Here is a 25,304-nt window from a genome sequence, read left to right as displayed (position 1 = left end):
AGAGATTCTGAAGATACTGGAAATCCAGAGTAACACATACAAAATGCTAGAGGACTCAGCAGGTCAGGCAGCATCTACGAAGAGAAATAAACAGTCAATGCTTTGGGAGCTGATGAAAAGCCTCAGCCCAAAATATTAACTGTTTATTCTTCTCCATAAATGCTTCCTGACCTGCTAAGTTTCTCAATCGTTTTCTGTGTGCTGGCAAAGATAGAGATGTTCCAACATTAAGACTCTTTAGACTAGTTTGTAAAAAGGCTTTTTTTAGGATCCATTTCCCTCAGGACAGATGTCAATAGCTTAAGGCTAAGGGAGCAGGAGTGGGTTGGGGCACGGGTGAGTTAATAGGAAGAACTTTAGAGGGCATACAGACAATAACAAAATAAACCAATAGCTGATGGGGTCTGGAATTTATGTTCAAATAAATGTTTAAGGCAAAAGCCAGAAGATCATTTTGAAGTACGTACGGGAGCAAAATAATCTAAAAATTTTTTGTTTGGCCAGCATGTACACGAAGAAACAGATGGGTTCTTTCTATTATTTCTGTTTTTTTCCCCCAACATGACAGAAATGAAGGGTATTAGCCCAATGTACATCATATGCTGAGCAGAGCCATTTTATTTTATACCAAAAAAAAATAAAACTAACCTATAGTGGTCAATGCTATCTTTAATAGCATTTACAGAGAACAATTTCAAGAATAAAAAATGAGCACTTCGTGCAGATTTGCTGTACTGAAAAATCTCTGTTCACAAATGCAGGGGCAACATATGACATTAACATTAGATAAATACAAATATTCTGACCTTTGATTCTGGCTTATCTTTGTCTGATAAATCTCCCAGTTCCTCAGGTCCTAGAGCAAATAATGATTCTAATTCAACGAAAGAAGAAGCAATGCATTAATTTCAGGAACAGTAAGTACATTTATATAAACTCATTGACATGGTAAAGTGATTCTGAGTAACTACTTGATTTTTACCTCTCATTATTTTATATACCTCTATCAAATCACCCCTCAGTCTCCTTTGATCCAGATAAAACAAGCCCGGCCTATCTACTTTGTCGTCATAATTAATGTTCTCTAATCCAGGAAACATTGTGGTGAGTCTTGCCTGCACTCTCCAGCCACATTCTTCTTTAAAACAATTTGTAAACAGATTAGAAGCGATGAAAAGTTTTAATCACACAGTCAGTGGAAAGGTTTGGGATTCACCAGCTGAAAGGATCATTGAGATAACAACACTCAATCATATTCATTAAAAATTAGAAATGAACACTTAAAATGCCAGAAATCTAAACTGAGACATAGGAAGTGTGATCAATTTGAAATTACCTTTGCCCCACCAACCCTTCCCCCATTGCTATAAAAATTCTAAGTCAGCATGTCGCTTAACAAATTGGCATACCAAAGACATTCAATTATATTCTTAAGGCCTCCTCCAATGTTGCTAACTTTCTTAATCTATGTTTTCCAAGCAGAGGTGATGGAGTGACAGGAGGCCATGTAATTCAGTCAAACCTTATAGATATCTGTCATGATCTGACACGAGTTCCTGGCAGTCCCTGTGCAGCATTCCCTAAAATTAACTTGCAGGTTGGGCCAGTGGCAAGAAAGGCAAATGCAATGTCAGTATTCATTTTGAGAGGATATGATGCTGTGGCTTTATAAAACATTGGTCAGACTGCACTTGAAGCATTGTGAACCGTTTTGGGTCCCTTATCTAAGAAAAGATATACTGACATTGGACAGTGTTCAAAGGAAGTTAACAAAAACGATTCTGGGATTGGAAGGCTTGTCATTTGAAGAATGTTTGATGGCTCTGGGCCTGTACTCACTAGAACTCAGAATAACAGTTGACTTCATTGAAACCTATTGAATGTTGAAAGACCTCAAAAGTGTGGATGTAGAGAGGATGTTTCCAATAGTGGGTAAGCCTAGGACCAGAGGGCACAGCCTCAGAATAGATGAACGTCCATTTAGAACAGAGATGAGAAGGAACACACACAAAATGTTGAAGGAACTCAGCAAGCCAGGCAGCAACTACAGAAAATAGTATAATCGACATTTCAGGCCAAAACCCTCCCTCAGGACTGGAAAAAAAGATGAGGCACACTCAGGTTGGAGGAGCAACACCTTGTATTCCATCTGGGTAGCCTCTCACCTTATCTCCTTACCTCTCTCTGGTGCTCCTTCCCTTTTGGTTTCTTCCATGGCCTTTTGTCCTCTCCTATTAGATTCCCCCTTCTCCAACCCTGCATCTCTTTCACCAATTAATTTCCCAGCTCTTTACTTCACCCCTTTCACTCCCCATCCTGGTTTCACCTGTCACCTTGTGTTTCTTCCTCCCCCCCGCCGCCAACCTAACTTGGACTCCTCATCTTTTTTTTTTCTTCAGTTCTGATGAAGGGTCTCGCCCTGAATTGTCAACTGTACTCTTTTCCATAGATGCTGCCTGGTCTGCTGAGTTCCTCCAGTACTTTGTATGTGTTGCTTGGATTTCCAGCCTCTGCAGATTTTCTCTTGATAGAGATGAGAAGGAATTTTTTTTGCCAGAGGATGGTGAATCTGTGAAATTCATTGCCACAGACAGCTGTGGAGGCCAAGTCACTGAGTATATTTAAAGTGAAGGTTGATAGGTTCTTAGATTATCCTACATCAAAGGTACAGAAAGAAGGTAGGATAATGGGGTTGAGAGGGATAATAAATTAACCATGATGGAATGGCAGAGCAGACTTGATGGGCCGAGGGTCTAATGCTGCTCCTATGTCTTATGGTCAACTACCCAAACATACAGGAATACAGAAGCAAGGCTTCATTGAAAGTTGTTTTTGCAGTTAAATGCTTGGATCACAGTCAAAGAGTTGAACGTGTTCAAGCCGATTTTAAAGAATATTTACAGACCACACCTACATCCGCTATTAAACATTATCAAACATCAGCAGAGTAATCATCTGCAACACACACAAAATGCTGATAGAGCTCAGCAGGTCAGGCAGCATCTATGGAAAACAGTCAACATTTCTGATTGAGACTCCAGTAATGTACCCCCCCCTTCACCATTCCCCATCCCCTTTTCCTTCTCTCACCTTATGTCTGTGCCTGCCCACTGCCTCCCTCCGGTGCTCCTCCCCCCTTTTCTTTCTTCCATGGCCTTCTGTCCTCTCCTGTTAGATTTATCCTTCTCCAGCCCTGTACATCTTTCACCAATCAACTTCCCAGTTCTTTACTTCATCCCTTTCTCTCCTGGTTTCACCTATCACCTTGTGATTCTCCTTCCCTTCCCCCCACCTTTTAACTCTACTTCTCATCTTTTTTTCTTCTCCAGTCCTGCAGAAGGGTCTCGGCCTGAAAAGTCGGCTATACTCTTTTCCACAGGTACTGCCTAGCCTGCAGAGTTCTTCCAGCATTTCTCTTGTTTGTAATTGAACACTAATCTATCAGGATCAAGCCAAGAGATAGACAAATTTAGGGCATGCCCAGTTTGTGTGAGCAATCATATGTGTCAAGTACATTGGTTTATTTGTACCTTAAAGTTATGGATCTACAGCATATCAAGTTGTTCCATGTGGGACTGCTCCAGTGAATAACCTTGCCATTATTCAATGCAGTAGGATATTCCTATGAGCTTTGCTGGAGCACGTTCAGACAAAATTAACAATAAGCCACACAAACAAACAAAGCTTTTAGTTACAAACAACAGGAATTCTGCAGATGCTGGAAATTCAAGCAACATACATCAAAGTTGCTGGTGAACGCAGCAGGCCAAGCAGCATCTATAGGAAGAGGCGCAGTCGACGTTTCAGGCCGAGACCCTTCGTCAGGACTTCGTCCTGACGAAGGGTCTCGACCTGAAAAGCTTTTAGTTATAATGCTTTTGAAAAAAAATGAGCTTCACAAAAAGAGGCATCAGTGAGGCAGTTCTAGAAGGCAGAACTGAGGCACAGTTGACTAAACAATTATTATAACCCTTTCTTGTATCTGTTTCAACTCGTCATTACTTACCCCGAAATTCTGGTGTATACAGCAATGTTTGAAGCAGTGAGTTGAGGTAGCAGGTGCCTCCCTGGTTTTTGATTCCACTGAGATTACAGGCTGCTCGATGCGCTGGTGGCTCAGTATCAATTTTCCTTGATTTTCTACCATTCCCCACTTTGTTCTCACACACAAAGCCAGAGTCTTCCTCTTCCTCAAACATGTCCCCAAACATTCTGCAAAACACGAGGCACTCAACCTCTCATATGGTTTTGCTTTGGCCTAAAAAAACTGAATTTGCAGCTTAATAATTTAATGTTATCTCATTCTCAGCAGCATTAGAACTTCCACTCTGTTGGTAGCAGTAGGTTTGAAGTTCAGGCAGTGTCTTTCTTCTGAAAAAAAAAGAAAAATGAGTCTTAAAGTAAGAAATAATATAGGACAGAAGTGCATTAAGCATTTTTTTAAATCTTACCAGTTACCTGTAGAATTATCCAATTGGTCCCACTTCACTCATTCTTCACACCTTTGTTTCATGTTTATCTAAATTCCTTACGGTGTACATGTCCAACAACAACCAGTTATAAGATTTTTCCTCATATTGCTTCTGTACCTTTTGCCAAATAATTACCCTAAATTGCTAACAACCTTTACGTATTTGAAATAAGATACTTATTCAAGGCAACAGTAGTGCATTAGCAAAAATAGCAACATACTTGGTGCACTGAATTCTCCAATACACTTGCCATTGTCATAAAAATGACTACAATCTTCTGTAAACATTTTCGATTTTGAGATAATGGGCTATCATATTTCTGAAAACCTGCAACCAGCAATTCTTTGGGATAACAAGATGAACAGTTTAACTGGCCACTAAGATCAAATCATTAAGAATGAAACATTAAAGATGTGAAGACTTCCGGCTTATAATTTTACAGAGAAATTAGCACATTCAGGAACATTGGCAGCAGTACAATATTAAGAAAGGAAAACAGAAAATCCTGAAAATAATTAGCAGGTCTGTCAGCATTTAAGGGAAGAGCCAAGGTATTAATAAAGAGCACAACAGTGGCCAGAGAAGTTTACAGGGGACACCAGTGAAAGCAATTCCTCTTACCTGCTGTAAAGTAAGTATTGATAATACATACCAATATATATTGAATGGGTGATTTACAACTGAAATCAATCATTAGTCATCACAAAATAAAGCTGTAATTATGGTTGGAACTCTTTGAAATTGTCAGCAATTGACTGCAGAAGTCTGGCAGCATCCATGGAAGGGAATGGTTTGGGCCAAGACCTTTCATCAGGACTGGATATGAGGGCAGCAGAAGTCAGAATAGGAAGGTGGGAGGAGGGGAAGGAGTTCAGGTGATAGGTGAGACAAGGACAGGGGGAAAGTAAGTGGGTGCAGAAGGTGGGGTGAAGAAGCTGGAAGGGTATAAATGGAAGAGTTACAGAGCTGAAGGAGGGATCCAGTAAGAGAGGACAGTGGACCATAGAAGAAAGGGAAGATGAACCAAGAGGTGGGTGATGGGTAGATGAAGAGAAGAGAAGGCATGAGGGGGTGACCAGAATGAAGAGTGTATATAGAGAGAAGAAGGGAGGGGAAGAAATTGCTGCAAGTTAGAGTAATCACTGTTCATGCCATTGTGTTGAAGGCTACCCAGATGGAATATCCTCCAACCTGAACTTGGCCTCATCATAGTCATAAAGGAGGCCATGATAATACCATAGATAGGAGCAGAAGTAGGCCATTCAGCCCAGAGTTTTCTATGCCATTCAACCATGGGCCAGTCCAATTCTTCTAGTCATCCCCACTCCTCTGCCTTCTGGTTCTTCATACTCACAAAAGCCCAATGCTTGCAATTTTCCTGAAGCTCCTCAAACTCTCTTCCAGCTTAAAACCAAGCCACATTTCAGAAGTAACTACATGATTAACATATTTTCTGCCTTAGTTTTCCACATCAGCATTTTTTTCCCTTTTAAGTGTTCTGCATTCTCAACTACCAGCAACAGGCAGTGTGCCACTCCCCATTATTCCTTCTCCAAATCCTTTGCCAGATCTCCTTTAAAAAATTCCATCTGAAATTATTTTTGCATCCATACAGAGACCTTTACTCCTCATATTGCTCTGCATCCAATCCTATTATTGGTCTATGTAAATGACTGAACCCTCAATGTATAAATGCAAGTTATTCATATGCACAAGAGATTTCGAAGATGCTGGAAATCCAAAGCAACCTACAAAATACTGGATGAACTCAGCAGGTCAGGCAGCATCTATGGATATGAATAAACAGTGGATATTTCAGGCTGAGACCCATCATCAGGACTAAGTTATTGTTTTTCTTCCCTCTTGTACTAACTTGTCTGACATTTTAACCATTTATTTTCCCCAATCTTATCTCTAATCTTCTTGCAAATTTCTTCAGCTTTCACTCTAATGTTAAAATACTTGCTGTCTTACAGGCATATAAATTTCATGAATGGTTTATTCAGTCCCTCAAGCCTGCTCTGCCTTTTAATAAAATCTTTAACACCCGTGCTTGTCAAGAATATTTCTCATTCCCAACAACATAGCATAAGTATTAGAAATAGATGCATTTTGGAAGGGTTTCAAATTAAAAATTATATCAAGTAAATTTTTATCTGGACTTTTAGGAGATGTATGAACTTGAGAATGCAAAAAGTCTCTAATTTGTAAATATCGAAAAAAGTGAGTTCTCGGTAGGCTATACTTAACTGACAGTTGTTCAAATGAAGAGAGAGTATCTTCAACAAAAAAATTATAAAAACATTTAATACCCAATCTATTCCATGCTTTAAAAACTACATCAGACATAGAGGGTTTAAAAAAATAGTTAAAAAAAAAATGGGACTGGAAAGTGAAAAACTCAATAAACCAAAATATTTTCTAAATTGTACCCAAATCCTCAAGGTGTGTTTAACTACAAAATTATCAGTTAAATTACTTAAAGATAAAGGAATTGAGGATCCCAGAAGAGAAATAATAGAGAATTTATTAACAGAATTAGCTTCTAAAGAAAGCCAGATCGGACAGTCCTCTCAATTAATATAATATAACCAAAACATAAGATTTCGTATATTGACTGCCCAGTAATAAAACCTGAAATAGGGTAACCTCCCTTCTTTTTAGCTTTTTGAAGATGAACTTTATTTAATTGAGAAATTTTATTCTTCCATATATAAGAAGATATAATAGAATCTAAATAATCAAAAAAGGATTTAGGAATAAAAACAGTTATAGTCTGAAATAAATATAAAAACTTAGGCAAAATATTCATTTTAATAGAATTAATTCAGCCAATCAACGATAGAGAGCGGGGTGACCAATTTGAAAGTGCCTTCTTAACATAATTCAGAAGTGTAAAAAAATTTACCTTAATAAGGAATTTATAATTCCTAGTAATTGTTACGCCCAAATAAGTAAATTGATTTCTTACAATTTTAAAAAGATTGGTATTAACTAATACCAACTTATTCAAAGGAAAAAGTTCACTCTTATGAAACTTAAGTTTATATCCAGAGAACTGACTAAAGCAAGAAAGTAAAGAAGACTACACATTAGAAATGTAGAGCAAAAGGTTATCAGCATAAAGTGAAACTTTATGGGTAATACTCCTCCTTAAAATACCAGTGATATCATTAGATTCCCGGAAAGTAATAGCTAAAGGCTCTAAGACCAAATCAAAAAGCAAAGGACTCAAAGGACAACCTTGTCTAGTTCCGCGATAAAGTTTGAATGGTTTAGAGTACTAGCAAGAACCTGAGCGGAAGGAGATAAATAAAGTAATTTAATCCATTGAATAAAATCGGGCCTAAAGTTAAATTTTTCTAAAGTTTTAAATGAATAATTCCATTCAACCTGATCAAAGGCTTTCTCAGCATCTAAGGATATCACAGAGTCAGAAATCTCTTTAAAAGGGGAATAAATAACATTCAATAACCGACGAATATTAAAGTGGGAGTATCGATTTTTGATATATCCAGTCTGATCATCAGAGATAATAGATGGCAAAATATTTTCAATCCTACGAGCCAAAAGTTTAGATAAAATTTTAGTATCAACATTAAGTAAGGAAATAGGTCTATAAGAAGAACAATCAATTGGGTCCTTATTCTTTTTAAGAATAAGCGAAATAGAGGCTTCATAAAAGGATTGTGGCAACTTACCTAATTTAAGAGAGTCGGAAAGGACAGAACAAAAACGAGGTATAGGCAAAGAGGTAAAGCCTTATAAAACTCTCCAGAAAATCCATCAGGACCCGAAGCCTTCTCCGAGTGCAAAGAATGAACAACCTCGGCAATTTCCTCATAGGAGATAGGTTGATCCAACAATTTTCGAATATCATCAGAAAGTGAAGGAATGTTTAATCGATCTAAAAAATTATTCATTAGAGTGTTATCTTTAGGAGGATCAGAACTATAAAGTTTAGAGTAGAATTGTTTAAAAGCATTATTTATTTCTAAATGATCTGATGTTTTATTACCATTAGCTTTACAAATTTCTTTAATTTGACGTTTAACTATAAAGGTCTTTAATTGGTTAGCTAATAGTTTACCTGTTTTATCTCCATGAACATAAAACTGCCTTTTATCTTTCAAAAGTTGAATTTCAATTGGATAAGTTAAGAGCAGATCGTATTTAGTTTTAATTTCAACATGTCTTTTATATAAAACGGGATCTGAAGCCAAAGCATATTTTTGGTCTAATTGTTTCAACTGATTGGCTAATTCAATTCTCTCCTTATTAGCTTTTTTCCCTAACACTAACGGTAAAAGAAATAATTTGACCTCTAATATAAGCCTTAAAAGCATCCCATAAAATAAGACTAGAAGTCTCTTCTAGCGTATTCTCTTCAAAAAAGAGAATAAATGTGTCTCTCCAAAAATTTTTAAAAATCTTTATCTGATAACAGAGTTGAATTAAAACGGGTCATTTTTCAAAATGATTCTAAGACGAGCGGGGTATCGAAGAGAGAGTTTAAAACCTTTATTATACAGCTCAAACATGACTTTTTAAAATTTGAAGTGCTCATTCAACACCTCGGGTGAAAAATCTTCCACAATTCTGAACTTGTGGTCTTCATAATCAATCATACCTTTCCGATGAGATTCACGAATTAAAAGTTCCTTTGTTTGAAAGTCGTGAAGACAAATTATCACTGAACGAGGGCGCCCTCCCAGAGGAGGTCTTGGTAAAGGCGACCTGTGAGCTCGGTCTATCTTAGGAGGAGATTTTAAAATATTCAGAAATAATTTAGCCAAAGGTTTGCAAAAAATTCCGAAGGCTGATTACCTTCCAATGACTCTTCAAAACCCAGAATACATAGATTATTTCTTCAGTTTCTATTTTCTAAGTCGATAATCTTGTCTTAATGTTTCATTAACCTTTAACTGTCTATCACAGATCTGTTCCAGGTCGTCAAACTTTGCGTCGAACATCGTCAGAGTGTCTTCGTTCTCTTTTATCCGTTTATCGTGTTCAATTAAAGGTTTTTGAACAGAATCTAATTTTCCATCCATCCATTTAAATTCAGCATTGAGTTGCTGGAACTCCTTCAAAAGTTCATTTTTATGCTTCCAAGGTGTTACCATAATTGATTCCAAAGTTACAGGAGGGTCCTCTTCTTTTTTAGTAACTTTAGCACGACTCAACATAAAGCAATATTGCATTTAAAAGTAAGTTTTCAAAACAAGTTGGAAACAGTAAATTAAAAAGAGTAGGAGCACCTATAAAAGCACTGCTAATCAACAGCCAATAGAGAAGTGACCATATTTTTAAACAGTAACCTAGGTTCTCAATTCTCCCACAAGAGCCTATATCCTCTCCACAACCACCAGGCAGAAACCCTTCAGGATCTTATACTAGCAAAGTTTTCTTTCTTTCTTTTTAAATCTTTTTATTGAGTAAGTATACAAAAAAGGTAAGCCATATAAACATTAATACAATGTTAAAGTATAATAAAATTCCAAAAGATAACAATACCAAAAAGAAAATACTACAAACAATGTAATTTAAGCATAAGAAACCAAAATAACATAATAGTATACTAGATTTTATATATATCAATGGAAAAAAAGAAAAAAAAAACCCCAAAAAAAAACCCACCGTGCAACTAACTAAAAGCAAAGCAAAGCAATGGGCTAACTTGAAACCAAACAGAGTTAAACTTAAAATCACGTCCTCAATCCCGACCTCCATTAAAACAGCGAAAAAAAAACAAGAAGGGTAAATATTACATTAAATGAAAATATCGAATAAAAGGTCCCCAAATCTGTTCAAATTTAAATGAAGAATCATGAAGGTTACTTCTAGCAAAGTTTTATTATTTATTTTTCTTTCATCTTTCCTCAGACACCTCTTAAAATAAAAATCCACTTATAACTGAAATTGTTCTACTTCTCTCTCCAATACAACATGCGGCAGTTCCTGAATTGGATGCAAACCAGGCAACGAGGTAGTTGCCATTTAATCTTATGGAATCAGAGAGAAGCAGCTTGGAAATAATAACAAACACAAAATACTGGAGGAACTCAGCAGGTAGATCAGCATTGATGGAGAGGAATAAAGAGTTGACGTTTCAAGCCAAGAACATAAGACCAAAAGATATAGGAGCAGAATTAGGCCATTTGGCCCATTGCATCTGCTCCACCATTTCATCATGGCTGATCCATTTTCCATCTCAGCTTAAATATCCTGCCTTCGCCCCGTATCCATTCATGCCCTAATGAATTAAGAATCTATTAATCTCTACCTTAAGTATACCCAAAGACTTAGCCTCCACAGCCATACGTGGCAAAATATTCTACAGATACGCCACCCTCTGGCTTAAGAAATTCCTACTCATCTCTGTTCTAAAAGATCACCCCTCTATTCCAGGACTATGCCCTCTGGTCTTAGACTCCACCACCCTAGAAAACATCCTCTCCACATCCACTCTATCGAGGCCTTTCAAGATTCTCTAGGTTTCAATGAGGTCACCCCTCATTCTTCTGAATTCCAATGAGTGCAGGCCTAGAGCCATCAAGTACTTTTCATATGACAACCCTTTCAATCCAGGAATCATTTTTGTCACCCTCCATTGAACCATCTCCAATGTCAGCACATCCTATCTTAGATAAGGGGCCCAAGTGAGGCCTCACCAGTGCTTTATAAAGCCTCAACATCACATCCTCGGTTTTAAATTCTAGTCCTCTTGAAATGAATGCTAACATTGCATTTGCCTTCCTCACCAAATACTCAACCTGCAAACTAACCTTTAGGGAATGCTGCAAAAGGACTCACCCCCAAGTCCCATTGCATCTCAGATTTTTGAGTTTTCTCTCCATTTAGAAAATAGTCTACCTTTTTATTTCCTCTACCAAAGTGCATGACCATACAATTCCCGGCACTGTATTCCATCTACCACTTCTTTGCCTATGCTTCTAATCTATCTAAGTCCACCTGTAGCCTACTTCCTCAAAACTATCTGCCCTTCACCTATCTTTGTATTGTTTGCAAACTTTGCCACATAGCCATCAATTCCGTCATCCAAGTCATTGACATATAACGTAAAAAAAAAAGCGGTCCCAGCAGAGACCCCTATAGAACACAAGTCACCGGCAGGCAACCAAAAAAAAGGCTCCTTTTTTCCCAACTCTTTGCCTCCTGCTAATCAGCCACTGCCTTATCCATACCATTATCTTTCCTGTAATACCGTGGTTTTGAAACTTGTTAAGCAGCCTCACCTTGTCAAAGGCCTTCTGAAAATCCAAGTACACAACATCCAACAATTCTCCTTTGTCTATTCTGCTTGTTATTTCTTCAAAGAATTCCAACAAATCTGTCAGGCAAGATTTTCCCTTGTGGAAACCATGCTGACTACGGTCTATTTTATCATGTGCAAAGTACCCCAAGACCACATCCTTAACAATCGACTCCAACAGCTTCCCAACCACTGAGGTCAAACTAAATGGCCTATAATTTCCTTTATTCTGCCTCTTTTCCTTCTTAAAGAGTGGAGTGACACTTGCAATTTTCCTTTCCTCTGGAACATACCAGAATCAATTGATTCTTGAAAGATCATTACTAATGTTTCCATAATCTCTTCAGCCTCAAGGACTCAATGAAGGGCACTGATGAAAGGCCTTGGCCTGAAATGTCAACTCTTTATTCCTCTCTGTTGACGCTGCCTTACCTGCTGAGTTCCTCCAGCATTCTATGAGCGTTACTGTGGTTTCATAGCAAGAATCATCAACCTGTCTGATATTAATTCAATATTTTTCTCATCGCCAATTGTGAAAATTTCTAATGGTTCCCTAGTATGATAAAATGGACTTTTGATCTTGCAATTTATCTTATTTTTTTCTATCTTATTATGCTCTTGCACTTTATTACTTAACAGCACTTCAATTTTTCTGTAGCATTATTGTTTTACCTTGCTCTATCTAGTAGTCATTTACTTTGTAATGATTTGTTCTGAATGACCCTTCATTAGGACTGGAAAAGCAGGAAAAAGCTAAGAAATAAGCATTTTGCCCACCAATCCCACACCAACAATGAGCTACCCATTTAGTATTAAATCCACATTAACCCAATGACCAACTTTCAATTCTTTCAGAAATGAGAAGAAATCTGACCATCCAGAGGAAACCCTCACAAACAGAGAGCAAAAATGCAAACTCCACACAGCCGGAGCCTATGGCCAACACTGATTACAGGTCTGTGGTGCTGTGTGGCAACAGCTCTACTAGCTGTGCCATCCATTCTTCTGGTGGATGCTCAAAAATCAACCCCTGTTTCCTGCCATGAATGCCAAAGTATGGAACACACCGTCAAAGATTGCTCTCTCCTTTCCAAAGTACATAGTCAATGCTCACATAGCCACATTTGTTTTTCATTACACTTGCACAATAAACTCAACTCATAAAGTACCTCCACAAAACCTGGGTGGGCATCAATACATAAAAAACTTACTACCTTACAGTAAGGAAAGGAAGCCCCTTTTACATCCCATCATCAATTTTCCCCAAGTTACACCAAAATTACTCTTATCCAGCCTGTGTTTGATAATTGTTTTGAGATGACCAAATTGCCTTCTTTCACATTGTTGACTCAAAAATCAGCAACTTTTTTCATGTTACCATTATTTCACTGTTAAATAAACCCTTCTTATCCATGGTGTGCTCAATGGGGCATCTTCCAGTTCTTTATCACATAGTACCACCATCAATGCATTAGTGAATTGTCAGGATTTTTCCATCTAGAAACACCAGACTCTGAAGAGACTGCAGATGCTGAAATGTGGAGCAATAAATGATCCTCTAAAAGAATTCAGTGGGATGAGCAACATCCATGAGAAGAAATGAATGGTCAACATTTCAGGTTGAAACCATGCATCAGAACCCAAATCATCCAGAATTCCTTTCCTCCCACAATGCTGCAAGACTCACTGAGTTCTTCCAGCAGATATTTTGTGCTTTAAACTCAAAGAACAAACCTGATTTTTTTCTATTAAACCTACATAGCTTTGAAGAAAGTGCTACATCAAAAGTCAATAAGATATGAATATTCTTAAAGAAACTTGGGCAGAATTTTCTCCAAATTATGAATAAGACCCAAAGACACCTTTACCATCTGCTATCACTCCAAACCATAATTGCTGTGTTCCCAGGTTTATCACACTGAACCCAATAAATCACAACCTAAGTGAGAGCACAATTCTGAACTAAGCTTCAAACCTATAAAGACATAAGCAGATTCTGGAAATCTGAAATAAAGATAGAAAATAATGGAAACATTTAGCAGGCCAAAGGAACAGCTTTGGAGTAGGAAAAGCAAACTTTAAAGGTTGATGACTTTTCCTCACACCTCAACTGCCAAGGATTTCAAATCTCATCTCCTCAGCATTATAGTGGTATGTTTATGGATTTTTTCTTGTAAAAGGCCTTACCATTTCCATTACCATTAACACATGGAGGTGAGAGTGCAGCAACTTAACCGAGAACTCCGCCAGCTGTGAATTAAATCCAGAAATGGGAGAAGCTTCCAGAGAAAAAAAACAAGGGTTTTGAAGCCCAAATGATGCCCATGAGCATTCAGTACAACCCGAGATGGTGCTTATTATTATTATTGTTATTATTAATATTCACTGGCGGAAAATCTTCGCCACTGAAGCCCTACAGTGTTAAGGCACAGCAGCAGCGTCTCCCTGGGAACAGCACTTCTTCACATCCGTAAACGGCCATTACGCTACACAGCCAGGTGACTGCGCCTGCGCGGCCGCCGTGCCCTCTGGTTATTGTAGTCCGAGTACTTTTGAATACGCGTGAAGGGACATAGAGAACTACAATTACCAGTATCCTTCCATTCTGTGGACGGAGAGGTTGCGAGCCAAGGTCAACTTTGGAGCGACGTGGTTATGCCGGTGTACAACTCAACCTCCTTAACGACCTACCCTCATTTAGAATTAAACATTGTCATGGAAGCTAGTAATCTGAAGCAAAAGTAGACAATGGTGGACAACACAAACAAAACGCTAGAGGAACACACTCGAAAGGTTGGAGGAACTCAGCACATCAGGCAGCGTCTACGGAGAGAGAGGAAAAATAATTTTCAGTATAATACCGTATCCAAGTCAGGAGGCTGTGGATTCTTTCAGTCCCACAAAAGTGGATTGAGAATATGTTGACAGTAGGGTGCTGAACAGGGTGGATTCATTTCTGTTGGAACGTTTTGTCGGATGAGGCCATTTTCGAAGGTGGATGTTAAATTTCCTGTAACACCATTTCGATAAAGTAATAATGCACTGCCTTTAACAACCAAATACAGTGGATTCGGGCTAATTGGGACACTGCTGAACCAGAGCATTTTGACCCAATAAGCGACTGCCTCAATTAGCCGAAGTTACACGGAAACAGCTAAAAGTTATATTTTTAAAAAGACATTTAATTGAGATACAATCTATGCATTTAAATGAAATAAACAGAAATAAATGAAATACAGAACAAGTTAAAACACTACCAATACATCTACTATAAAATTGTGCATTAGTTCCTAATAGTTATCGAGGGAGGAATTCATCAGCAATGTTCTTTTCATTAACTGCAAATGAAGAAAATTGGCACAGACACCTAGTGCATGTAATGGTCTGCCTTCATACAGTGATTTAGATGATCGCATCCTCCAAATCTACTTTTTCATTGTAACATTCAAGATGATTGTTGATACTGTTGTGTGGTAATTCAGTAATATTTGAGTAATATTGTAAATATTATTTGATTCGGCATTCTTTGGTTAAATAATTCATTACAAGTTATATCAAAAGTACATGAATGACATACTTCATATACCACGTGATGTGTATGTGCCTCACTTTAAAGTAAAAATGGAAGACCCATTCTCCTGGGCTTCTGTCTTTTTCTTGCAATTGTTTTTATGTTTTGGAGCTATAAAACTTAGCAGAATTCAAAGTAAATTTATTATCAAAGTACATATATGTCACCATATACAATCCTGGGATTCATTTTCTTGCGGGCATACTCAATAAATCCATAATTGAATTACAACCATAATAGGATCAATGAAAGACTGCACAAACATGGGTGTTCAACCAATGTGCAGACAACAATAAATTGGAAATATAAAAAATGAAGAAAAATAATAATGAAAAAATAAGCAATAAATACCAAGAACAAGAGATGAAGAGTCCCTGAAAGTAAGTCCATAGATTGAGGGAATGTTTCAATGATGGGACAAGTGAAGTTGAGTGAAGTAATCCCCTTTGGTTCAAGAGCCTGATGGTTGAAGGATAATAACTGTACCTGAACCTGGTGCTAGGAGTTCTGGGCTTCCTGTACCTTCTTCCTGATGGCTGCAGCAAGAAGAGAGCATGACCTGGGTGGTGGGGGTCCCTGGTGAAGGACGCTTCTTTCCTGCAACAATGCTTTGTGTGGATGTGCTCGATGGTGGGGAGGACCTTACCCATGATAATCTGGGCCATATCCACGACTTTTGTAGGATTTTCCATTCAAGGGCATTAGTGTTTCCATACCAGTCTAAGATGCAGCCAGTCAAAATACTCTCCACCACACAGCTACAGAGGTTTGTCAAAGTTTTAGATGTCATGCTGAATCTTTGCAATCTCCTAAGGAAGCAGAGGTTGCCGCTGTGCTTTCTTCATAATTGCACTTAGGTTCTGGGCTCAGGACAGGTTCTCTGAATGTCATGGTCCAGTCTGTGAAGTCCGTATTCCGGTTCACGGTCCAGTCCATCGACCCTTGCTCCAGGTTTTCCTGTCTACCCTGTTTCTGTTCTTGTTGAGCTCTAATTGAGGCAGCTGATGCTCGTTGGGGCTGGCTGCATAAATACCTTCAGAGACCAGGGCGTGGATGCTGGATTGTTCTTGTCCTTACTCCTTGTATCCCTTCCTCTGCCTTCTGTTTCCTCGCCTTGTCTTGCCCGTAACTCTCGCTTCGCCTGAAGTTCTTGTTTCGCCTTGCATTGCCTGAAGCCTTGCCTGGTCTTGCTGGTAACTCTCGCCTCATCTCGCCTTCAGTCTTGTCCTGGAGCCAACCCATACCTAGCTCCCTTCCTGTCCCTTGCCTCCGCCGGGTAAGTCAGGCTGTCTTGCCTTTAACCTGCAGCTGGCTCTGTCCCTTCCTGTCCCTAGCCTCTGTCGGGTAAGCAGGCTGTATTGCCGTTACCTACGGTTGCTTCTGTCCCTTCCTAACCCTTGCCTCTGTCGGGTAAGCCAGGCCGTATTGCTGTTACCTACAGTTGGTTCTGTCCCTTGCCTCTGTCGGGTGGTGATCTGCACCCTGCCCAGGAGTACCTCGCCCTGCCCAGGAGGAGCCTCCTGCCAAGCCTCGCCTCAAGTCTCCAGCCTCCTGCCTCCTGCCAAGCCTTGCCTCAAGTCTCTAGCCTCAAGCCTCAAGCCTGAAGTCTCCAGCCTCCTGCATCCTGCCAAGCCTCACCTCAAGTCTCTAGCCTCTAGCCTCTAGCCTCAAGTCTGAAGACTCCAGCCTCGTCCTGCCTGCCAGCCAAGCCTTGTCCTTGCCTAGTTCTGGGGTCCAAGCTAGAGGCAAGACCCAGATACTGGGTCCTTGTCCAGTCTCTGGCTCGGAGTCCAAGCCCGGGCTCCTAGCTCTCTTGTCCAGTCCTGTTCCGGGTTCCCAGTTTTCGTGTCCATGTCCTTGCCCTCACCCTGTCTCCTAGTCCTGTTCCTAGTACTTCAGTGTCTATGTCTTACACTTGGGTCCGTTCCCAGCCACCTCCTTATGACACTGAAATAATAATATCAAGGAATTTAAAGCTGCTGACCTTCTCCACCTCTGATCCTCCGATGGGGACTGGTTCTTGGCCTTTCTTCTTATTTCTTCTGAAGTCAATAATCAACTCCTCAGACTTGCTGACATTGAGTGAAAGGTTATTGTTGTGACATCACTCAGCCAGATTTTCAATCTCCCTTCTATATGCTGATTTGTCGCCACCTTTGATTCAGCCAACGACAGTAGTGTCATGAGTAAACTTGAATATGGCATTGGAGCTGTGCTTAGCCACACAATCATAAGTGTAAAGCAAACTGAGTAAGAGGCTAAGCACACAGGCTTATGGTGCACCTGTACTGATGGAAATTGTGGAGGAGATGTTGTTGCCAATCCAAACTGACTGGAGTTTGCAAGTGAGGAAATTGAAGATCCTATTGCACAAGGAGGAATTGGGGCCAAAGACTTGAAGCTTATCGATTAGTTTTGAGGGGATGATTGTAGTGAATGCTGGGCTGTAGTTGATAAGGAGCATCTTTGCTGTCAGAAGTTGCAGGGTTGAGTGAAGAGCCAATGAATTAGCATCTGTTGTGGACCTGTTGCTCTGGTTGGCAAATTGGAGTAGATCCAAGTCGCTTCTCAGACAGGAGTTGATGGTTCATCACCAAGCTCTCAAAACACTTTATCACTGTGAATGTAGGTGCTACTGGATGACAGTCATTGAGGCAGGTCACCTCATTCTTCTTAGGCACCGGTAAAAATGAAATCTGCTTGAAGCAGGTGGGTACCTCAGACTGCTGAAACGAAGGGTTAGAGATCCCAGTGAACACTCCAGCCAGTTGATCAGCACACGTCTTTAGTAGTGGCCAGGTATCCTGTCTGGACCAAATGTTTTTTGTGGATTCACCCTCCTGAAGGCTGCTTGCACATCGGCCTCAGAACCTGAAATCACAGGATCATCAGGGGCTATGGGATTTCATGATAGTCCATCCATGTTTTGACAATCAAAGCAAGCATAGAAGCATTGAGCTCATCTGGAAGCAAGGCTCTGTTGTCATCTATGTCACTTGATTTTACTTTATAAGAGGTGATAGTATTCAAGTCCTGCCACAACTGTTGAGCATCTGTCATTGATTCGTTTAGTCCAGAATTGCCATTTCTCTGTGAGATGGTTTTCCAGAAGTTGTGGCTGGATTCCTTGTAACTTTCTAGGTCATTGGAATGCCTCTGATCTGGCTCTCAGCAGATTGTGAATCTCATGGCTCATCCAGGACATCTGATTGAGGAAGATCTGAATAATTTTGTGGGGACACACTCATCTACAGCTGTTTGAATAAAGTCCATGACATCCATAGTGTATTCATTCAGATCCATTGATGTATCCTTGAGCACAGCCCAGTCCACTGACTCGAAGCAATCCTATAGGAGCTCCTCTATCTACGACAACCATGTCTTTGTTGTCCTAATCTCTGAAGCTCCTAATATTTTCAGCCTCTGCCTGTATGTAGGTAGGAAAAGAACAGCCAAGTGATCAGATTTACTGAAATGCAGTCCCAGCATGGAACAGTAGGCATTCCTTATCTCAGTATAACAGTGATTTAGGGTGACTTCTGGTGCTACAGGTCATATGCTGATGGCAATTGGGCAGGGTTTTCTTCAAACAAGCCTGATGAAGTCAACTATGATTTTAAAAGCATTGGGATGAACTGTTTCTTGTTTGAAAATGGCATCATATAATATCTTAAGCGCTTGACTATATTTGGCCAATGGTATTATGCAAACTGTGATCAAGATTATGGAGGAGAACTCCCGAGGTAAATAGGATGAACAGCATTTAACTGTTAGGTGTTCAAGGTTGGAGGAGTACGAGTTTAACAAAACTGCCACATCAGAGCACCACAAAGAGTTTATCATGAAACACACACCAACACATTTTGCCTTTCTGAATCAGCAGTTCAGTCCATCCTGTGAATCCTTTGGGTCTACACAAACACGAGGAAATCTGCAGATGCTGGAATTTCAAGCAACACATAAAAATGCTGGTGAATGCAGCAGACCAGGCAGCATCTATAGGAAGAGGTACAGTCGACGTTTCAGGCCAAGACCCTTCGTCAGGACTAACTGAAAGAAGAGATAGTAAGAGATTTGAAAGTGGGAGTGGGAGGGGGAGATCTGAAATGATAAGCGAAGACAAGGTGGGGAGAGATGGAGCTAAGAGCTGGAAAGTTGATTGGCAAATGGGATATGAGGCTGGAGAAGGGAGAAGGCGGGACGGGAGGCCTAGGGAGAAAGAAAGGGGGAGGGGGGAATCCCAAAGGATGGGCAAGGAGTATAGTGAGAGGGACAGAGGGAGAAAAAGGACAGAGCAATAGGAAAAAAAAATCAATAATAAATAAATAAATAAATAAATAAAGGATGGGGTACGGAGGGGAGGTGGGGCATTAACAGAAGTTAGAGAAATCAATGTTCATGCCATCAGGTTGGAGGCTACCCAGACGGAAGATAAAGGTGTTGTTCCTTCAACCTGAGTGTGGCTTCATCTTGACAATAGAGGAGGCCCTGGATAGTCATATCAGAATGGGAATTGGATGTGGAATTAAAATGTGTGGCCACTGGGAAATCCTGCTTTCTCTGGTGGACAGAGCATAGGTGTTCAGCGAAACGGTCTCCCAGCCTGCGTTGGGTCTCGCCAATATATAGAAGGCCGCATCGGGAGCACCACAGCCGACTCACAGGTGAGGTGTCGCTTCACCTGGAAGGACTGTCTGGGGCCCTGAATGGTGGTGAGGGAGGAAGTGTAAGGGCATGTGCAGCACTTTGGGTCTGATCACCATATCTGACTACTGGGAATAAACCACGTCTCAATTACACATAGAACACAACACAGTCTCATTTCACTCCAAGACAGCAATCCTCAGTTTTGTTGGTCTTCAATTTTGTCATGGCGATGAGTAGATTTTAAAATGAAGTGAGATGACTACCTACCCGTTGAAGCGTAATGAGGTGTTCGGGATTTTTAAAAAGCACAGCAAGATGTTTGGGTTAAAAAAATTCAGTATGCTACCTTCACAAGAGAAGACGTTCAAGTTTAAAAGAGGCAGGAAGTGGACAGGACAAATTCAATGGTTCATAAATTGAGTACTGGCTGATAGTAAAAATATATTTTGCAAAGAGCAGAAATGGCAGGCTATATCAGAAAAAAGATGTGTTTGATTGCACAACAGATAGCTGGCTGCTGTATACGGATTGAAGTAAGCAGTATTTTGAAGCAAATGAAATAGCCAATGAGATGTGAGTGCCAGTTTTGCTGAGTGCATCAGGGGGACAAGCAAACAGTTTGCTTAGAATCTTAACTGCTCCAACCAAATCAGCTGAAATGAGCTTTACTGATATCATGAAAGTAATGCAGGAACATTTCAAACCTAATCCATTGTTGATTGCAGAACACCTTAGGTTTCATAAGTAAAATGAAAAGGAAGGGGAGTCCTTTTCAGCATTGTTGGCTGAATTGAAAAGGTTGTCTGAGCTTTGTCAATTCATTGATAGGCTTAATGAGGCACTGAGAGATCATTTAGTTTGTGGAATCTTATGAGAAAGCAACAAAAATGGATCCTAACTGAGGCAGGGCTAACATTTTTAAAAAAGCAGTTGAAATCACTGTATCAATGGAAACAGCAGCCAAAGATGCAATTGAGTTGCACTCAGGAATGAAAGTGAGTGTGAACAAAATTGCAACATCTAAACAGAAATTTCTAAGGTGGGGACATGTTCGGCACAACTTTGTGGGCTTAAGGGCCTGTATTGTGCTGTAGGTTTTCTATGTTTCTATGTGTCTAGAAACCTGCCTGGCTGAAGAAATTGCGTTACCATTGTGGCAGGGGCTCACATACAGCAGACAAACACAGATTTAAAGGCAAACCTTGCAGAAATGCAACAAAGTAAGACAGATACAAAGAGCATGTTCAGCAGACAAAAATAAATGGACTGCACAGGGAAGAGCAAAGATAAAAAGTCAAGTTGCAGTTTCAAAAAGAGCACTAATCTGCGTGCTGTTGATGAAAAATCCGATAATGGTGAGAGTGACACGTGAGTGTGTAGTCTTGAGATTTGCAAAGCGAATACTAACAACAGACAAGCAATGTGGTTTACACCAGAAGTGAACGGCAAATTAATTTAATTGAAATTGGGCACTGGCTCAGCTGTTTCAGTCATCCCACAAAATAAGTTTGAACGGCATTTCCAGGATACTGAACTGATTCTTCTCCATTGTGGCTAAGAGGATGACCAACGACTTCATGGCCATTGGATATATTAACACCAGCTGCCACAAGGCAGGACTTTACTTTAATTTACTTTATTGCCGCCAAACAATTGATACTAGAGCATACAATCATCACAGCGATATTTGATTCTGTGCTTCACGCTCCCTGGAGTACAAATGGATAGTAAATATTAAAAATTTAAATTATAAATCATAAATAGAAAATAGAAAAGGGAAAGTAAGGTACTGCAAAAAAACCGAGAGGCAGGTCTGGATATTTGGAGGGTACGGCCCAGCTCCGGGTCAGGATCCGTTCAGCAGTCTTATCACGGTTGGAAAGAAGCTGTTCCCAAATCTGGCCGTACGAGTCTTCAAGCTCCTGAGCCTCCTCCCGGAGGGAAGTGTGTTGGCTGGGTGGGTCGTGTCCTTGATTATCCTGGCAGCACTGCTTCAACAGCGTGCGGTGTAAAGTGAGGTGTAAACTTCCACGTTTCACGGGATGTGTGGACCATGCATCATTGATATGGGGCCAGATCCAACAAGCCAAGCGTGAGAAAGGTGACCTACCGTTCGTGAGGCTGGATCTTGCGAATGCCTGTGGATCTGAGCTGCACCAGCTCAGCAACTTTGTGATGGAGTTCTTTTAAATTCCCGACTGCAACAGAGGCCTGGTTTGCGATTACTCCAGTGACCTCCAGATGGGCTTCTCTTTTTGAGAGCTTACAACGGGGTGGCAGCAGCTTGAAGTAGGTATCACAAAGGGGTGTTCTATCTCTCGCATCCTGCTTGTTCAGCCTCCGAGATCATCCTTGGAGGGATAAAGCTATAGTCAGGACAGAGGCTTTCTCCACTGAGAAGCGACATGAATGATGTCACGAGCATCCTTCAGACAGCTGCATGTACAAGAAGGCTGCTGAAGAGGTTGGACGAGCTAGTGACATGGGCAAGGATGAAGGTCAGGCCCTCCAAATTGCAAAGCCTATCCCTCCAAAAAGGGTTCAGGAGCAAGAACATCACCTTTCTCCAGCCTGAGTTCCTAACAGTCCTATATCCACTCTCATCTTTCTTTTATTTTTTACGTATTTGAGAAGCTCTTAATATCCACTTTGATATTGTTTGCTAGCTTGCTTTCATATATCATCCTTTTCCTCCTAATGCTTCTTTTAGTTGCTCTCTGTAGGTTTTTAAAAGCTTCTGAATCTTCTTTTGTACTACCAATTTTTGCATTGTTATATACCCTCTCTTTTGCTTTTACATTAGCTTTGACTTCCCTTGTCAGCCACAGTTGTACTATTTTGCAATTTGAGCATTTCTTTGTTTTTAGAATACATCTATCCTGCATCTTTCTCATTTTTCCCAGAAACTTACACTATTGCTGCTCTGCTGTCATCCTTGCCAGCAGCTCCTTCCAATTTACTTTGATCAACTTCTCTCTCATACCACTGTAGTTTCCTTTACTCCACTGAGAAACTGCTACATTAGATGTTACTTTCTCCATATCAAATTTCCAGTTGACCTCAATCATATTGTGATCACTATCCCTAAGGGTTCTTTTACCTTAGGCTCCCTAATCACCTCCAGTCCATTACATAACACCCAATCCAGTATAGCTGATTCCCTAGTAGACTCAAAGACAAACTACTCTAAAAAGCCATCTTGTAGGCATTCAATAAGCTCACTCTCTTGAGATCTATTACCAACCTGATTTTCCCAATGGACCTGCATGTTGAAATCTCACATGACTATCATAACATTCCCCTTCTGAGTAAGCTGAAAGTGAATTAAGAAAGGTACTGGTTGATGCTACAGCAGTGTCCAGAGATGTCATTGGAAACTCAAACATATCAAGGGTAAAATAGTGCTAAACAAAAATGCCACAGCCAAGTTTTGCATAGCCCATCTGGTTCCTTATACCATCTGTGATAAAGTAGCCAGTGAGCCAGGTCACATGGAGGCTGAAGGAATTCTTTCCAAGGTCAAGTGGAGCCTATGGGCAACGCCAGTGGTCCCAGTACCCAAGAAGAATGGGTCTATTAGGATCTCTGGTGATTTTAAGGTCACCATCAGCCCAGTACTGAAAGTAGATCAAAGCCCTCATCCCAAGATAGAGGATATATTTGCAAACCTCTCTAGAGGAAAGTGGACTTAGCTGAGGTCTACCTATAAATGGAAATGGAAGAAGAGTCCAAAGTGTTTCTCACCATAAACTCTCACAAAGGATTTATTGTTATAATAGATTTATTTTTGGAGTAGTTCAGCACTTCCACTCTGGCAGAAAGTTATGGACCAGGTGCTGCAAGCCTGCCTAGGCGCTTAGTGTTACCTAGATGGCATCATCATTATTGGTAAGAATGACAAAGAACATCTCCAAAATCTCAAAACAGTGTTAAAAAGTTTGGGAGATTATGGGCTCAGAGCACGACATAACAAAGGTGAATTAATTAAACCAAGCATCACTTATTGTGACCACCCCATTGTCATTCAAATATTACACAGGTCTGCTGAGAAAATTCAAACAGTGTGGATGCCTCATGGTTAATGGGTATGCCACAGTCGCAGCCCTTTTATGATCTGTCAATTGTTATAACAGGTTTTTGCCAAACCTAGCTACTGTGTTCTACCCCTTGAACTCAATACTGCAAATCGGGAAGAAATGGCAAAGGACAAAGCAGAATGGGGTGGCATTCCAAAAGGTAAAGGTGAGGTCAGACACTGATCTCACACATTATGATCCAGATCCTCCGTGACACTTGCCTATGACATCTCCCCTTAGGTATAGTCATGTCACATATTATGAGCGATGGATATGAACGCCCTATAGCCTTGCATCATGTTCCCCTCGCACTGCAGAGGAAAATTACACACAGATTGACAGAGAGACCTTGAGTCTGGTTTGGGGTGTCAAACATCTCAACCAGTACTTGTATGGGAGAGAGTTTGCCCTCATAACTGCTCATCAACCCCTAGAGTCTATTTCAATCCACAGAGGGAGTTCCACTAACAGCAGCAATACGAATGCAGAGAGGAGGACACAATTACGAGAGGACAACTAATCATGGAAATCTGAGAGAGCATCTTGGAGAAAGGAGATGAATGGTGTCCAGAGCTGTCAGAACCACTTCCTGCAGTCCCAGAGTCAACTCTTACAACCGCCACAGGGAAGACCCCAGAAAATGAGATTACTTCACAGCCACAAATCTCACCTTCCAAGCAGAGTGACCTCCCTTGTCAGTAAGAAATCCTCCAGTGATTAAATCTTTAGGCCTGAAAGAGACAATTTAAAATTTACTATGCTGTGGATGTCTATATAGTAGTTATATTATATAGTATACAGTGTGTGTGTGTACGTGTACAGCATATAAGTTGATATGAATTCTATATTGAGTTGGAGTTTATAACTAAGCAGGGAAGAGTGTTGTGTATTAATATTTCAGTAATATTTGAGTAATATTGTTTAATTAAGTATTCCTTGTTTGTTTAAATAATTCATTACAGGTTATATGTAAAAGTATGTTAATGGCGTACGTCATCACACCACCATGTGATATGTGCGCGCCTTGCCTAAAAGTAAAAACGTACGTACATAGAACATAGAACATAGAATAGTACAGCACAGTACAGGCCCTTCGGCCCACAATGTTGTGCCGACCCTCAAACCCTGCCTCCCATATAAGTCCCCACCTTAAATTCCTCCATATACCTGTCTAGTAGTCTCTTAAACTTCACTAGTGTATCTGCCTCCACCACTGACTCAGGCAGTGCATTGCTATCTCCTGGCTCCATGTTTTTATTTCA

The 25,304-nt window shown here is 40.2% G+C and overlaps 1 protein-coding gene across 3 annotated transcripts in view; it reads right to left on the bottom strand.

The window, feature by feature from the left end:
* Positions 1-14,245, bottom strand: part of usp40 (ubiquitin specific peptidase 40) — a 136,767-nt gene extending 122,522 nt beyond the window's left edge. For all 3 annotated transcript variants that reach the window (XM_063051643.1, XM_063051645.1, XM_063051646.1), the window contains exons 1-3: positions 13,936-14,245; positions 4,007-4,371; positions 807-874 (exon numbers count right to left, since the gene is read on the bottom strand). In XM_063051643.1, coding sequence (XP_062907713.1) covers positions 807-874; positions 4,007-4,211 — 273 coding nt within the window. In that variant the 5' untranslated portion in view covers positions 4,212-4,371; positions 13,936-14,245. The remainder of the gene's footprint in view (positions 1-806; positions 875-4,006; positions 4,372-13,935) is intronic.
* Between the last annotated feature and the right edge of the window lie 11,059 nt (positions 14,246-25,304).

Source organism: Mobula hypostoma, chromosome 6 (genome assembly GCF_963921235.1).
Source record: "Mobula hypostoma chromosome 6, sMobHyp1.1, whole genome shotgun sequence".
Taxonomy (NCBI): domain Eukaryota; kingdom Metazoa; phylum Chordata; class Chondrichthyes; order Myliobatiformes; family Myliobatidae; genus Mobula; species Mobula hypostoma.
This window is presented reverse-complemented; position numbering and strand designations above follow the sequence as displayed.